This window comes from Equus przewalskii, chromosome 3 (assembly GCF_037783145.1).
Source record: "Equus przewalskii isolate Varuska chromosome 3, EquPr2, whole genome shotgun sequence".
Lineage (NCBI taxonomy): Eukaryota > Metazoa > Chordata > Mammalia > Perissodactyla > Equidae > Equus > Equus przewalskii.
In genome coordinates this window covers 8,709,805-8,725,975 of record NC_091833.1, presented here as the reverse complement: position 1 = coordinate 8,725,975, position 16,171 = coordinate 8,709,805, and the positions used below count along the sequence as shown (strand labels likewise).

Sequence of the window (16,171 nt, the reverse complement as noted above, 5' to 3'; positions counted from 1 at the left end):
GGATTTACCAATGGGAGCTCCAGATATTGCGGCCATCTTCCCTTTGATTGGCTCAATGGTGCTCGGCCTAACAGGTCACCGCCTCCCTACTTCCTGCCGCCAGAGGCTCTGGATGCACTTCCGGCGTGCGTACGCCCCTTCTTGCGCTCTCCTGTTAATGGCGGGCGGCGGCTGCTAAGTGGGACGTAGGTAACGGCCGCAGGCACAGGGAAAGTCTCCCTGCCTTCCCCCTTTCTGCTCGCCGCCAGTGCCCGAGCTCGCCAACATGTCCGTGGTGCCGCCCAATCGCTCGCAGACCGGCTGGCCCCGGGGGGTCAACCAGTTCGGCAACAAGTACATCCAGCAGACCAAGCCCCTCACGCTGGAGCGCACCATCAACCTGTAAGTGCGGCCTGGCCTCGCCGCTGCCTTCGCCGGCGTCCCGGTCCTCGTGAGCGCTCCGCAAGGCTCCAGTTTTCTCCTTCGGCGCGCCCCCGGCCTCGGCGGGCTCCCGCCGCCCCTCCGCCCCGCTCCCGCTCGCCGGCGCGCGCCTCCCCGGCTCCCTGAGGCCGCTTCCTTGTCCTCCAGCGCCAAGGGGTTGCAGTCCTATTCGAGAGGGTTTTCCTCTTCCCGAAAAGACTTTTTTCTATGCTCCTCTATTCAGTCATTATAGGAAACCCAGTTTGCTTTGAAGTCGTCCTTTCCCCATCTCTCCAGAGATACCAACCGCAAAACGTGGGGTTTATCCTTCCGGTCCATTGTTTACGCTTTCGCATCCCGTATGCGGTATCGTTTTGTGTTTTTATTTGCTATGAATGGTATAACGCAGTATCATTTTTGCAGTTTTCGCTTTTTCCTAACAGTAAGCTTTCGAGACCAAGCTGTACAGCGTAGATTTAGTATTTTCCTGTTAATTGCTATATTGCATTTCAGCTCATGAATGCACCACATTTTATTCGTCTGCCCAGGGCTCTCTGGCCTGCCCTAGGCATTCAGGTGTCTTCTCTGCTGCAGCGACAGCCTCCAGGCACCCAGTAGACCCCCGCGTGGGAGGGCGGGTACTGTTGTGGTTGCACTTCCTGACCATGGAGGCGTCCAGAATGTAGCCCCAGGGAACCCATTGAGGGCTTGGTTTATTGTCAACACCTTCTGTTTAAGTACTTCAAGCCATTGCATTTCGAGGTCACTCTCAGAAGTAACCTCGCTGTGGCAGGTAATTGGCATTTGGACTTTGTCTTGCTCAGGAAATTGTCAGTATGCTTTTTTATTCTTTCTGAGAGTTCTTGAGGCACCGTGGTGCTGATCCAAAAGGAGGAACGTGGCCAGTTAATGCTGGTCATCGTTTAAAATGTGCAAAGATTTACTAATACTGGTGTTTCGATAAGACACTCTAGGTGTTTCTTTGTTTTATAGTCGAGTAAATGAACTTTTCCCCCTCAAAAGCGATTTGAAATAGAAAATGTGGTTGTTATTGTTTTATGTGGCAAAACAGGTGCTGGCTTGGAAGTTTAGATAATAAAAACGTTAGGTTTATGAAATCTGGAATTAGGAGATGGTTTTGTGTATACAAGTTAATATCTCTGTAGCTGTTAACATAATTTCATATCTCTTCTTTTAAAAATCCTTGTAAGATTTCCATGGAATGAAAAAAGGCAAATGTTCTTTTAAAAAAGATGAAAGCACAGCTTCTGGAGTAATTTCAGTGGTAATTAGAACTAGGACTCACCTAGTTTTCCCTTCCTTACTGGATCAATTTGCGTTAAGCCATTATGTAGAATTAACTTGGTGAAAGTGTTTTAATCTTTGCTTCATTAAAGTTATGAGTTGATGGATTTACAGTAGTTTTCCTCCTGTATAAATGCAGCATTCAGAAATAATCATTGTGTTGTGAACTCAGTTCACCTGGGTGAGTAATGATCTAAATTGAAAACAAGTCCTCTCTCCCCCAATATATTTTATTATAGGAAACACTGCATGCGTGCCTACTTTGTACCAGGCCCTGGGCATAATGCTTGGTATACAGTAGTGAGGAAATAAAAAATAAACTGTAGTCCCTGCTTTACAAAGCTCATAGGATGATGGAAATTATATGCATGTGTCTGGGCTGTCAGTCTGATTGCACAGGTGAAAATTCTTACGTTTCCTCTTGACGGCATCTCCTATTGATGTGAGAGCTGGCTCTTGCGGTAGAGGTGTGTTATAGCCAGCCTTAATTTTTTGGAACTCAGGTTGTAAGAACTCAATGTTAATATATATAAAGCATTTAAAAAAAAAGTTGCCTGGCCCATAGTGCTGTGTGAGATTGTTGCTGCTAATGACAATCTTAGATTCAGCATTGGGTCTACTGGGAAAGTTCTTTCTAAAAATCTTTAAAGCACCCTAGAAATATGGTATATTTTAGTTATTTTAGAGCTGCTTCATTTATGTGTAGAATTTGGCTTCTGCCATTAAAGTAATTTTTTAAGTTTTGGCAACCTTGATTTGTTCCCCTTTCAAGAATAGCTCAGTCGAGAGTCAGCCCTCGTGGCCTAGTGGTTAAAGTTCAGCATGCTCTGCTTCAGCTGCCCAAGTTTGGTTCCCAGGCGTGGAACCACACCACTCATCTGTTAGTAGCCATGTTATGGCTGTGGCTCACATGGAAGAACTAGAAGGACCTACAAATAGAATATACAACTACGTACTGGGGCTTTGAAGAGTAAAAAAAAAAGAGAGGATGATTGGCAACAGATGTTAGCTCAGGGTCAATCTCTTTTAAAAAAAAGAATAGCTGAGTGGATTAGTTGTGTAGTTGTTGACTTTTTATGTCAAGGCATTTTGATAGGATACATACCTTGGGGGTAGGCAAGTGTGGCCAAAACATTCTTCTTACTCAAAAGCTTATAATCAGGCTTCTTACTGTAAGGCTTAAGACAGAGGAGTTACAAAGTGGTACATGTGATAAAATAGAAATATTGTATTTTTAACTATCTTTAAGGAAAAATTTCATTTTTATTAGGTAAGATAAGTATCTTCAACAATATGAGCCACATTTTGAATTCTTGATAAAGGTGAGAATATTCAGATTAGATATGGTGGGCAGAAGATTTGAATGAAAAGAAAGGAAGAATAAGGATACTGAATAGAATAAAGGCAGAAGGCTAAAACAGATTTAAAGGTGAAAGAAAAGTTAATCTGAAAAGGAAAGGGTTGTGGTACCAGAAAAGTCTGAGGAGAGTTGACTGGGAGAAATAGAAAATAGCTGGAGAGATGATGAAAAGTGATGGCTCAGCTTATAGAAAGAGATTAGCCACTAGCGCCCATAATTAATAGAATTTCTGAGTAGATTGGTAGTCAGAGGAACCCAGGGGGACATTAGCCAGGTTGGCAGTGTTAGTATAGTGGCCATGATCTAAAAGCAAAGAATTATCAGATACCCAGATAACCACTTCTCAAACATTTAAGAGCCTTAAGGATAGTGTTATCTAGACTTGAAGTTCAAGTGTGGAGTAGCAGTTTGATCTAATGGAAGCTCTGGCCTTAGAGTCCAAAGAGCTGGATTCTAATTCTGCTGTCTCGTTAACTAGTTGTGTAACTTTGGGCGAATCCTATGACTCTGAGTACCATATATACACTTTTTACCATGGTTTCTTTATATATGGTTGGTATCTGTCATTGTAAATTATGGTCTTCAGTTCTCATGTTTGATGTTTGTCTTTGGATCACAGGTACCCTCTTACCAATTATACTTTTGGTACAAAGGAGCCCCTCTATGAGAAGGACAGCTCTGTTGCAGCCAGATTTCAGCGCATGAGGGAGGAATTTGATAAAATTGGCATGAGGAGGACTGTAGAAGGGGTTCTGATTGTCCATGAGCACCGGCTGCCCCACGTGCTACTGCTGCAGCTTGGAACAACTTTCTTCAAATTGTAAGTGTCATTGGAAAGGAACAGCAAGACAACTTTTAATAAGATTGCTGTTTTATGTTGCTTTCGAATACAGTTTTAGCCCTTAGTCATTTATCTCAACAAACTGTTAGTGAAGTCTTTAGAAAGAGAAAATCACGAGTAATTTTTTCTAGGCCAGTGCTCATTTATTGCCTGACTAGAAATCTGCATGTTTCTTTATATTGTTGATGTTAATGACTGAGTTTGATAGAAGCCCTGGGAAAGAAATTAGTCCAGGTTTAATTTCTCTGTCATTGTAGTATTACTAAGAACAATTGATGACATTTCTTTCTTAGGATGGATAATGCTTCCTTTTCTTCAAATGGCATACATTTTTATAGATAATTATTTAGTTTTATCATTTAAGCTCATAAATAAATTTCTCAGTATACATTTAGTCCACAACAGTTTGACCAGATTGTACCAAAAGAGAAGTCTCAAGTATTTAGATTGGAGTTCTTAAAAAATATCCCATTCTTCAGACCTAAAGAATGTGATCCATTGCTCTCTGGGTATTTCTAGACTCTTATCACCAGTTAGCTTTCAAAGAAAAGAGATTGAGATTGGCTGGTGGCCAGCAATTATGTGATGTTTATGTTATGGTATATATTTTGTTTGTTTGTTTAAAACTAAGATTTGTGTTAGTCTAGTGATTTAACATGAATTCAACTTTCTGGCACAATCTTCTCCCTCCGTTTGATGTTTGCTTTGATTGCCTTATGTGACCCTGATGTGTTATTCAGTTACTTGATAGAAATAACTATAATTGTGTTCTTCCTGTTATCCCCAAATTGTATTAAGTTGAAAGCTGAAATTCTTAACCTTTATACAGACCTGGTGGTGAACTTAACCCAGGAGAAGATGAAGTTGAAGGACTAAAACGCTTAATGACAGAGGTATTTTTCTGTTTAACCACTTTGGCAGTGTTAGTATTGCCCTTCTGAATACTGTCAACCTAATGGATAATTAGGCTTTTTATATCTTGTAAAAAGGATGTTTATTTTGAATATTTAGTTGTCAGTAAATAAAATTTAAACCCTAGAGTGTTAGCACCATGGTTTATTTTCTACAACTTGAACTTATACTTACTTTTTTTTTTTCATTAAAATGTTCACATAACAATAATGACTAATGAAAGCCAGCATTTATTGAGTACTTACTATGCTAGGCACTGTTCTAAAGGCTTTACGTGCAGTTACTCCTTTAATCATCACAACAGCCCTAGGAAGTGTAGGTTCTATTATTAATCCCATTTACTGATAAGGAAACTGGGCACAGAGGGTTCAAGTAACTTGCCTGCTGTTACACAGCTAGTATGTTGGGAAGCTGGAGATTTGATGCAGGTAGTTTTGTTCCAGAGTAGGCGTCTATAGAATTTTGACAAGAGAATGATTCCTGTTACACACCTAATTTCATTTTTTGCACATATCTTTTAGGCTTTGTCCAAATTATGTTGCTTGTTAAAAGTCATTCTAAGTCTGTCTCTTAAGACTTGAGGCTGAATGCATAGATGCTGGAAGTTTTGGGGATTGTAGTTGTTTTCATTATTAAACATTTTTCTTTTTTAGCTTGCAATTTTCCTTCTCCTCTTCAATTACAAAACTAATACATGTTCTATGCAAAAACCTTGGCAAATACAGAAAAGTAGGAGAAACAAGGCTAAACTCACCTTTAATTGTACCACTTTGACCTATTGGTTTGTCTTCCTAGTATTTTTGTAAATGCATTATAACTCTTAAATATCATGCTGTGCTTAGACTTCCGTTTACTTATAGTAGGTTAAACGTATCTGCTTACCTCAGCTCCTTCTCAAAATTCCACAAAAAAGGCAATAAAGGGGTTTTAAAAAGCTAACAAATTCAGTAGGATTGAGGGAGTGCAAAATGAGACAACGGCAAGAAGAAAATTTTAGAAGCTGGAAGGCAGATGGGCAAATCATAACTGCCTTAGCAGAAACCTCAGCCCAGCAGGAGGGCAGTCCAGGACCCAGCACTGCAGAACACCAGAAAGGCTGAGGAATTGGAGGTGCCTGGTGCCTGTGAAAGTGCAGGCATGTGTGGACTGAAAACTAGATTGATTGACAGTCCATATAGAATGTATTTATATTCCTAGATATCTTCCCCACTACTGACTGGCAACTCCTCTGTAGAAATGGAATCAGAAAATGCAAAGCACTGTAAAAGTTGAGAAGATGGGGATAACAAGTGAAGGTTTACATCCCAAATAGTGAGGCTTCTAGACTTAACCTTACTAGGCCGAGAGAGTGTTGACGACTAGGTTTGCGTACCCCAGGCTGAAGGTTGGAGGTTTTGTTTCAGGAGAAAGTGACTAGTCTGGGGAAAAAAAAACTCCAGATGATGATACTTGGGAATCTTCCCAAAGAAAAAGTGTAACCCTATCACTAATGCACACAGAAGTGACAATTAAGAATCTTATTGCTTTACCCCTGATTGTGAGCAAATAACCAAGTATCAGCAGGTTTTTGGAGAAAGCTTCTTAACAAGAAAGAGATCAAAAGAAGCAGGAGAACTCAACAGAAACAGAAAATTCATTGATTCACAAAGTTATGATTAATATTCTTAGTGTGATAAAAGGAGATACTGCATCTATGGAACAGTGTGCCACTAGAAAAGACTGTTCAGCCAAAAAAAAGAACTCATGAGTATTAAAAAAATGTTAGCAGAATGAAAAATTCAGTAGAGTTAAAAGATTGAGTTGAGGAAATCTACCAGGAAGTAGGATGAAAAGAGAACATAGGTGAGAAAAGATAAAATCAGTGGGTCATTGGAGAAGGACCAGTATAAACTAGAGATAAGTAGAACAGAGGAAAAGGAAGGATTAGCAAAGCAATAGTTGAAGAAATTCCCAAACTCAAAGAGTGTAAGCTTTCAGATTAAAAAGACCTCCTGGTCTGCCCTGTATAATGAAGGTTAAAAGATCCATGCAAAGGCGCATGATTATGAAATTTTAAATCAGTAAGGATAAAGAGGATATCCTAAAAGCTTCCAGAGTTGAGGAGTGAGGACGCGAGACGTGGGTTAAATACAAATCATCAAAATCAGAAATCGTGTCGACTTTCCAGAAATAATACTGGAAGCTAAAAGATCCTGGAACATGCCTTCATAAATCTGAGAGCACATGACTTCTAGTCTAGAATTTTCTGTCTTATCAAACTGTAAATCACGTGTTCAGGTAAAGTTATTTCCAGACATACAGAGTTTCCAAAAATGTGGTAACTCTTGTACCTTTCCTCAGAAAGTACCTGCAGAGTGTTCGCCACCAAAATGAAGGAATAGACTAAGACAGAAGATACAGGATTCAGAACATAGAGGGAATCTAACAACATAGGCGAGAGGCAGAGGGAAGCCTGAGGACTCCAACTGTGAAGTAGGGCAGAGAACATCCACAGATTGGAGTAGGATGATAGAAGAATGTCTCTTAGGAAAATATGAAATTGACAGAATAGTTGATATTTGAATTGAGAAGAAATTTCAGCTGTTGTGGGCGTGAATTAGTGATAGTAAATGAAATGAAACAGTTAACAACTAAAAAGAAAAGGATAGCTGCACAAGTAAGGAAACTATATTTACTAAATACTGTTATGTCTGATTCACCTAGTCATATTAATTTAAATACTGAATATTGACTTAAATATTGGTAATGGGAGGATGGTGGAAGAGAAAATATGAATGTGGGATGTGATTTTGAGATCTAAATTCCCATCCACAGTAGAGGGTGTTAATCTGTTTTTTTAGGTTTTTAAAAATGAAAGGTAGTCAAGAAATGATTGGAAAAAAATGTGTTAAAAAATGTAACTTTACAGTGGAGAAACCTGACAAACACTACTTGAGCTAGGTGATCAAGATTAGCATCAGTGATAAGTCATGTTGATACAATGTACCCTTGAAATGATGTGATGAGATAGGCACTTTACCTCTATGATCTTCCTTCCTAAACAAGCCCCCCAAATGCATAACTCCAGTCTAATTGAGGGACATCCTGCAAAATGCCTAACCAGTACCCTTCAAAACTGTCAAGATCAGCAAAAACAAGGAAAGTCTGAAGAAACGATCACAGTCTAGAGAAGCCCAAGAGAAATGAGAACTAAATATAGTGTGAGATCCTGGAACTGAGAAAGGACAGTAGGTAAAAACTAAGGATATCTGAATAAAGTTTGGACTTCAGTTAATAACAAGGTATCAGTATTCACTAGTCCACTAGTTCTGACAGATGTGCTACAGTAATGTAGGATATTAATAACAAGGGAAACTGGATATGGCATATATGGGAAGTCTGTACCATCTTTGCAGCCTTTCTGTAAATCTAAAACTAAACAGTTTATTTACAAGGGGAAGAAACAGCTAAGAGTTGAAAGTTATAGCCTGTGGGAATGGATGGAGTAGAACAGGGAACTGCCCTTTCTCATGAACCTTATAGAACCATTTTTGACCAATTAAAATGTGTAGAGTATAGCTTTGATTAAAATAACCTAAGTTTAATGGTATGCTATACAGATTCATAAAAAGGAAAGTTGTGAATTTTGCACACGTATTGCTGTAACTTGGTTAGGTGGGGGATTTACAGAAGCTGTAATTGATTCTAGAAAAACTACTGCATGCCATTGGCTGATGTTGGTAATTGATCACCTTTGGTTTTCCATGTATAACCAGGACCTAACAACAGACTTATTGGTTGTCTGTGGTTATGTTGATTCTAGATTCCTAATTTTGAACTAATAGTGTGTATCTTGGGCAGAGTGACACAGATAATGACAAGAAATTATAGAAAGGCAATCCATATGGAAGGCATGTTAGCCATGTCTCTCTCAGGAGTGCTGCCAAAAGTATTCTCTTCACTGAAGAAGGGTGTTCAAGGGTATGTATGTTTAGTTGTTTACTGCTTCTCTCATTTCTTCTTGATAGATACTGGGTCGTCAAGATGGAGTCCTGCAAGACTGGGTCATTGATGACTGCATTGGTAACTGGTGGAGACCAAATTTTGAACCTCCTCAGGTCAGTGTTCAGTTATATTTGCTGGGCATTGGGGGAAGTAGGAAACTGATTTTAATTCCACCCATTTAAAAAGATCATAGGGGGCCGGCTCCGTGGCTGAGTGGTAAGTTCATGCGCTCTGCTGCGGCGGCCCAGGGTTCGGATCCTGGGTGCGGACATGGCACCGCTCGTCAGGCCACATTGAGGTGGCGTCCCACATCCCACAACTAGAAGGACCTGCAACTAAGATATACAACTGTGTACAGGGAGGGGTTGGGGAGATAAAGCAGAAAGAAAAAAGAAAAAAAGATTGGCAACAGTTGTTAGCTCATGTGCCAATCTTAAAAAAAAAATAATAAAAAGATCATAGTAGAATTTGCCTTGAAATTTTTTCTTCCTCAGTTTAGATAAAAAATTAAAAAGCCAAGCATTTTTTCTTTTAAAGGAAAATTTCAAACATACGAAAAGAGAGATTAGTAAAAGTAAATGAATCCCATTACTTGTGATCCACCTTCATCAGTTAGCAACTCGTGACCAAACTTCATCAAGCTCCTTTCCCCATCGCCCCATTCTCCCCGCCCTCACCTTAAGTTTATTTTGAAGCAAATCCTAGATATAGTTTCAATCGTAAATATTTCAGTGTGCATCTCTGAAAGATAAGGATCTTTTAAAAAGCATAACCTCAGTACTATCATACTAAAAATAAGAAACAATTCCATCGTATCATTAAAAATATGTACTCACTGTTCACATATCCCTGATAGTTGCAAATTTTATTCTTATAATTTGTTCAAATTAGGATAGTTTCTTTGGTATCTACATATTCGTTCCTTTTCTTTCTTTTTTTTCATTGTAATTTATTTGTTAATGAAAATAGGCTACTTAAAGTCCTTAGTGTTTCCACTGCTGATTGTGTCCTCGTGTTGTCATCGAACATGTAGCTCTTTTTCCTCTATGTCCTGTAAATTAGTAGTTAGATCGATAGATTGGATTTGGGCTCAGTTTTGGGGAGAGGGAGGTACAAGGCTTGTCATAGGTATTATATTATCTGTCTCTTGCCACAAAATATATTATCCCAAAACTTAGGAGCATAAACAACAGAGATTTATTATCTTAGTTTCTTAGGGTCAGGCGTCTGGGAGCTGATTAGCTGGGTGGTTCTGGTTCATGGTCTCTCATGAAGTCCTGGTCAGGTTGTCAGCTGGGATTGCATCATCTCAAAGCTGGGCTGAAGCTAAAGGATCACAAGCTCACACATGTGTTTGTTAGCAGACCGCTCAGTTCCTCCTGGGCTGTTGGACTGAAGGCTTCAGTTCCTTGTCACCTGATGACACAAGGCCTCCCTCAGTTGCCATGACAGCCTCTCCGTAGGGTAACTCCCTGTAAGACAGCTGGCTTCCCTCAGAATTGTGATCCAAGAGATAGAGTGCCAGAGAGTACCCAAGTAGGAAGCTACGGTCGTTATAACCTAATCTTGGCAGTGACATACCATCACTTCTGCTGTGTGCTGCTGGTCACACAAACCAACATAGTACCTCGTGGGAGGGGACTACACAGGTATGGATACCAGGAGACAGGGACCATTGGGGGTCATCTTGGAGGCTGGCCAGCACAGGTGGTATTGTGTGCTTCTATCCGGAATTTTATAATATCTCGTTGCTTCTTTTTGTAATGTTATCAGCTCATTGGTAATAGTTTTCCTGGATCTATTACTTCTGTAGGATTGTGATCCTTATATAAAGAGAAACTTCCCTCATCAGCTATTTGGTTACCCTGTGCTGTAGTTGTGTAGGAAAGAATACGTGCTGCTTTTCCGCTACTTACCAGTTTTCAGAAGAATGAGTTAATTCCTTAGCATTCTCCAAAGACTTAACTTTTTTCAAAAGAGAGTAAGACAGAGACTTGAGTGCAGATGTTTGTTTGAGAGGTGATCCCAGGAAGCAGCAGAGTACAAGGAAAGGGAGAGATGAAGCAGCAGCAGTCCAAAAAGGGTACGTAATTGATCTTATGACAGCTGTGGGCAACTGAATTGATCCTGCTAAGGACTGTGAGCAACCAGGTGGAATGCAGCTCAGAATTGTCCATCAGAAGGATGGAAGGCTGGGGACTCCTAGCCCTTGTTACAAGAGGGTTATAGTAACTCCCTTGTTCTTTTATGTTGAGTCTGAGCACTGGTTGAGAGACTTCCCAGGGCTTTGGAAATGCTTTGAGGCTGAAAAGCAAGAGAGTGAGACAGTGGGAGCAAGCAGGGAGCTTTCTGACACTTTCTTACACAGCTGCCGTGAGGTCTGAGGTGGGATGAGAAACTATGATGAGAGGCACAAAAAGCATTTGTTTCAGTGACCTTTTAAAGTGTCATTTGACCTCATGTATTTCAATACATTTGATCTGTTTTAAACTGTTGTAATGACTGATAATGTTACTGATGTGCAAATTTTCCTATTTTTGGCTAATGGGAGCCTCTTGAAGTTGGATCCCAAATTCTTTTGACAAGGCTCTATGATTTTGATGGCTTCTTTGCATGAGAAGATGTTCCAGGTTAAGAATTTCACAAAATATCAGCCAGGCTAAAGATTGTTCTGTCCTCTTCCTTCTCACTCCCTCATATGGCTGAGGGGTGGGAAGATAAGGTGCTTTGGAAGTTGGTGCTAGTGCTCACTACCTGAGAATTGTCTTGGTTTTAAGAAAGTAGTTTCATCAAATGTGAAGTTCCTTATCCAAAGATACATAGAACAGTTACTGTAAACTTATTTTAGTTTCTTGAACATTCCTTGATCTAACTGAAAAATGCTCAGTAATAACCCCAAAGTTTTCCAGGCTGCTTTCTGAATACTCTCATTCATCTACCCTACCACAGTCCTAGGGCAGTTCCCTGAATTCACTGAACCCTAGTATTGGCTCTACTAGTTTAAGATAGAACGTAAGGGATGTGTGTTGGTTTAGTAAACTTGGAATCAGTGGGAAAAGAGCATAAGACCATCTCCCTAGCTCCATCTTTTTGTAAAAAGTGCAATTGACCTAACATAAACACCAAGAGGAGAACTGGAGAAGAAAGGCTTAAAAGAGAAGGAACATATAGTAAAGAAAATTGGGGTAATGCCAATCACTTTGGTCTGGTCATGGTTTGGGAACTTTTGTTGTATGTGAACCGCAGGTCTCTTTTAGCCTGTGCTATTCAAGCTAACTTCCAAAGCCTGAGACTGTCGTCTTGGTTCATTATACCCTAGGGATGGCTCTGGTATATAATTATTCTAACTTGAATAATGGTTAGGTACCAGTGGGATGGCACAGTGGGAAATAACATAGGCTGTTATAGTTAGATGAGAGTTGAATCCTGGCATCACTGCTTAGCTATGTCATCTTGGGAAAGATGCTTAGCCTCTCAGCATAAGTTCTTTTCGTAAGGTGGGGGTGATAATGCCTTCTTTTGGTAGCCTCTGTTTTCATCCTACTCTCCCTCTTTGTCTATTTTCAGTACTTTTTAATTCCCGTGCCCTCAATACAACTCCAAAAGCAAAAGTTGATTTTCCGAATATATTGTGGGGAGATGTAGGAAAGGTTTTCATCACATACACGGAGTAGAACAAAAAGAAATCTTGAGGTTATATGTTCCTTTTCTTTAAGCCTGCCTTTTCTAGTCCTCATCTTGGTGTTTATTTTAAGCCAATTGCACTTTTTACAAAAAGACGTAGCAACCTCTCCTCTCTAATTCTCTTCATCCCTTTAAATTCTCCAAAATATTTTCTCAAGCAGTCTTTCTCTGCCCTGCTGACAGAACTCCAATTAAACTGCTCATGTGGTGTTCCTGAAGCATGTGTCTTGGCAGGCGGGATGTGTGTGTGGGTTTAGGGGGAGGGGCTTCTTGTCAAATACCTCACAGGCTATGCTTATACTTTTAATATAGTAAACATGTCCACCTCAGGATTCTAGAAAATCTAAATTGGTAATGATATTATTTTTTTAAAAACTTTTATAAAAGATTAATATCAGACTTCATTGTGTTGTAAATTTCTCAAGCTGTAAATCCTGTAATTACATATTTGTCTTGAATGGTTTACTACTTATATTAAAGCATTTATTTATTGGTGCATCCGTTAGGTACTAGATCCTGGTAAAGGGAAGACTGCAAATGATTCTGTTTCTCCCAGCAGATTACACTCGATTGGGGAATAAACATGTAAAGAAATAAATGAAGCTGTGGGATACGTGTTAAAATAAAATTTTGTTGGGTTATGAGGAGCTTGGTCTCAGAGGGTTGCTATTTGAGCTTAACATCTGAAATGGGAGAAATTGATAAATAGCGGTGTGGAAGTATGAGAGGTGTCTTGGCAACTACAAATTATTCTCTTGTTATTTTAGTATCCATATATTCCTGCACATATTACAAAACCTAAGGAGCATAAGAAGTTGTTTTTGGTCCAACTTCAAGAGAAAGGTAAGTTACTTTGTTTTTGAAGGCAGCCATCTAAAAATTTCTGTAGAGTAATTTCAAGGATACCTCTATTTGTGTTTTCTCTAGGATCCTTGAATTTTTGGATTTATTCGAAAGCTAAAAACACATACCATGTTTGTATAGAATTAGCTAGTTTTTTTCGTAGATGTGCAAGTCATGCTATTGGGGGAAAAGTTAAGTTTAACAGGAACCTAAAATACTGGATTAAGATATTGTTAGTAACTGATTAGCTGCTGGTATTGATTTTCACATTGTGATAAACTGAAAATTTTAGGAGACAGATGAATTGTTATTTTTTTAATACCATCTTTTAGGCCTGTTGTGCATTTTAACAAGTAATTATTCCATTTCTTATGATACTCTTAAAATGGGATGCAAAGTAAATTACAAACCCAAGAGACTTTTCTTCTCCCTTTTCTCCCAGGGCCAGGACTTACAAGGTACTCTTGGTTGTTGATACCATGGATCTCTTTAGAGAGTCAGTCAGTTTCAAAGCTCTCACTATAAACTTTGCTTAAAAGACACATCCAAAATGTATTCAAGAGAATTATTTTTTTCCTCAAAAGTTTCTTGAATGTAAAATTGGTGATGACTTTACAAATGAAGTAGAAGCAGTGATTACATGAGAAATTATAGAAAATGAATATACTGTTTTATTTTATTTTAGCCTTGTTTGCAGTCCCTAAAAATTACAAGCTGGTAGCTGCACCATTGTTTGAATTGTATGACAATGCACCAGGATATGGACCCATCATTTCTAGTCTCCCTCAGCTTTTGAGCAGGTATGTAAAGTTGAACATTTTGTGATTGATTCATCTGAAATGCCAGATTTAAAATGCTCTGAACCACTGGGAAGGAGTAGTTCATGAATTTTGATCTTTCAGGAAACTTAAGACAGTAGATGGACCCTTAGGTCACGTACAAGCCATAGATTAATTATGACTGACTAAAAGTGTCCCCAGACCCTAAGTTGCAGCATCACATTCTGGTATTTGTGTAACTGCTCTTCCCCAAATCTGAAATTCTCTGGTAAAGTTTGAAATCTTCATTCAAAGAAGAGTTGGTAAAATCGCAGTCAGCAATGAATAATAAATATGAAGCGAGTTGTCTATATAAAAATATGAAGATTTAATCTCTTGGTGTAATATATTCTCTTTTCTTTTTGGAACCTACTGTACTTAGGCCCAAATTGGAACATGTGGGATTAAGTCTTGAATTCTTGCATGGAGTTGGATATATTTTTTCTAGGCAGGTTAGAGTGATGAGCTATGCATTTTTTTTAAAATAGTTGACTTGTACTGGGTGAGGTCCTTGGAGCCAACCATAGATAGGAATCGCAGAATCACATAGTGGTTAAGATAGATTCTGCGGCCAGTGTTTGGGTTTGAATTCCACCTTCAGTACTTCCTGGCAGTGTGACCTCGGATAAAAGATTATACCTGTTTGCTTCTTTCTTCATCTGTAAATGGGGATGGCTGTCTCTGCTTCATAGAATTGTGAGGACCAAGTGAAAAAACACATGTAAAGTGCTTAGAATAGTGCCAGACACCAGGTAAGTGCTTAATAAATGTGAATTTAAAAACAATTCCGGTAGTGATTTTGACCTTCTATGAAAGCTTGTTGAGTATGAAATGGGTCTTTCAATTTTGTGACACTGATCAAACTTCATCTTTTGTTTCTCTGTGTTAGTCTGCTGATGGGTTACTAGTTGAAGTATGGGATATGAAAAAAAGAGCCATATTATTCATTTATTTAGACAGCACCTATTGGGTTCAGGAACTGTGTCGTGTGGTCAGAATACAGTGAGGTGTAACAACTTTTCCTTCCCTCAAGGAACTTGTTAGTGGATAATTAATCAAATTTACCCTCTTAAATTTTTTTTATTATTGTAAGTATTCAACAACAATGTTATTTAATGTGTGAGATATGACAGGTGAGAGAAAAATGTGTCTAGGTGTAGAAAGTGCCAGAAATGTCTGGTGGCGGGGGAAGCCAAAAATGTCCAAATAAATTTCTTTATTGTCTAAGTTAGAAACTATGTAAATAATCCTGTTTCTAATAAAGCTATTGTTCTTTTGAAAATTCAGATTCAATTTTATATACAACTGAATTCCTGCGCAGTGAATTGAAAGAAGCCGTCTCTGTGAGCACAGCTACACACAGTGTAAAATAAACATGGTAGAAAAGTTGTTTTTGGTTTTCTTTCTTTCCCATTCCCTAAATTGCCACCTACTTTCTATTGTTGGAATAGTAAAGGTAATATGAAGAACTAGATAATGGTGTAAACAAATATGATAATGTTTACTTTTGGTTCTCACACTTTTTTGTACATTAAAGAAAGTGGACTTCTTTCTATTTGTATTTTTTTTTTAATTTCACATTAAACTTGTAAAATCTTAAAGTAAGGATCGTTCATGCCCCCTACCCGCCGGCTGATGAATGTTAAGAGATAATGGCAGGTTTAGGTCAGTCAATTTTATGAGACCCTTGCTCCAACACCATTCTTGCAGGTACACTCCAAGACCATGTTATAAATCTTTGTGATGAGGATCTTCTGTTACTTTTGGGAACTAGAATTTGCTTGATTGAGTCCACGGTGCAATTCCTATACCAAATTTTACCCTCTAGTGAGTTATATTACAGCAGAACTCCCAGTATGTTATTGACTGGTACATTTTATACTAGTACAGCCAGACTACAAGCAGTGAACCTTAAACATGTGGGAAACCACTAAAATTGGCTAGGACAGGGAAAGTCATGGGACTTGGTATAAAATGAGACTGATCCAGAGCTCATTTAGAGTTTTTTTTCTTCGCATAATGGAA

The 16,171-nt window shown here is 38.9% G+C and overlaps 1 protein-coding gene across 1 annotated transcript; it reads left to right on the top strand.

Annotated features, from left to right (window-relative positions):
* The first annotated feature begins 30 nt into the window (after window positions 1–30).
* Window positions 31–15,701, top strand: NUDT21 (nudix hydrolase 21). The gene is made up of 7 exons (XM_008539796.2): window positions 31–381; window positions 3,684–3,884; window positions 4,735–4,798; window positions 8,825–8,914; window positions 13,253–13,328; window positions 14,014–14,128; window positions 15,434–15,701. Exons 1-7 carry the CDS (start codon window positions 266–268, stop codon window positions 15,453–15,455), a joined length of 684 nt encoding a protein of 227 aa, XP_008538018.1. The 5' UTR covers window positions 31–265; the 3' UTR covers window positions 15,456–15,701.
* The last annotated feature ends 470 nt before the right edge of the window (window positions 15,702–16,171 follow it).

Coding starts and splice junctions, on each gene's coding strand:
- NUDT21 (XM_008539796.2), top strand. CDS start 266: ATGTCCGTGGTGCCGCCCAATCGCTCGCAGACCGGCTGGCCCCGGGGG. Junction 4,799..8,824: donor TAAAACGCTTAATGACAGAG/GTATTTTTCTGT, acceptor TCTTCTTGATAG/ATACTGGGTCGTCAAGATGG. Junction 8,915..13,252: donor CAAATTTTGAACCTCCTCAG/GTCAGTGTTCAG, acceptor TTGTTATTTTAG/TATCCATATATTCCTGCACA.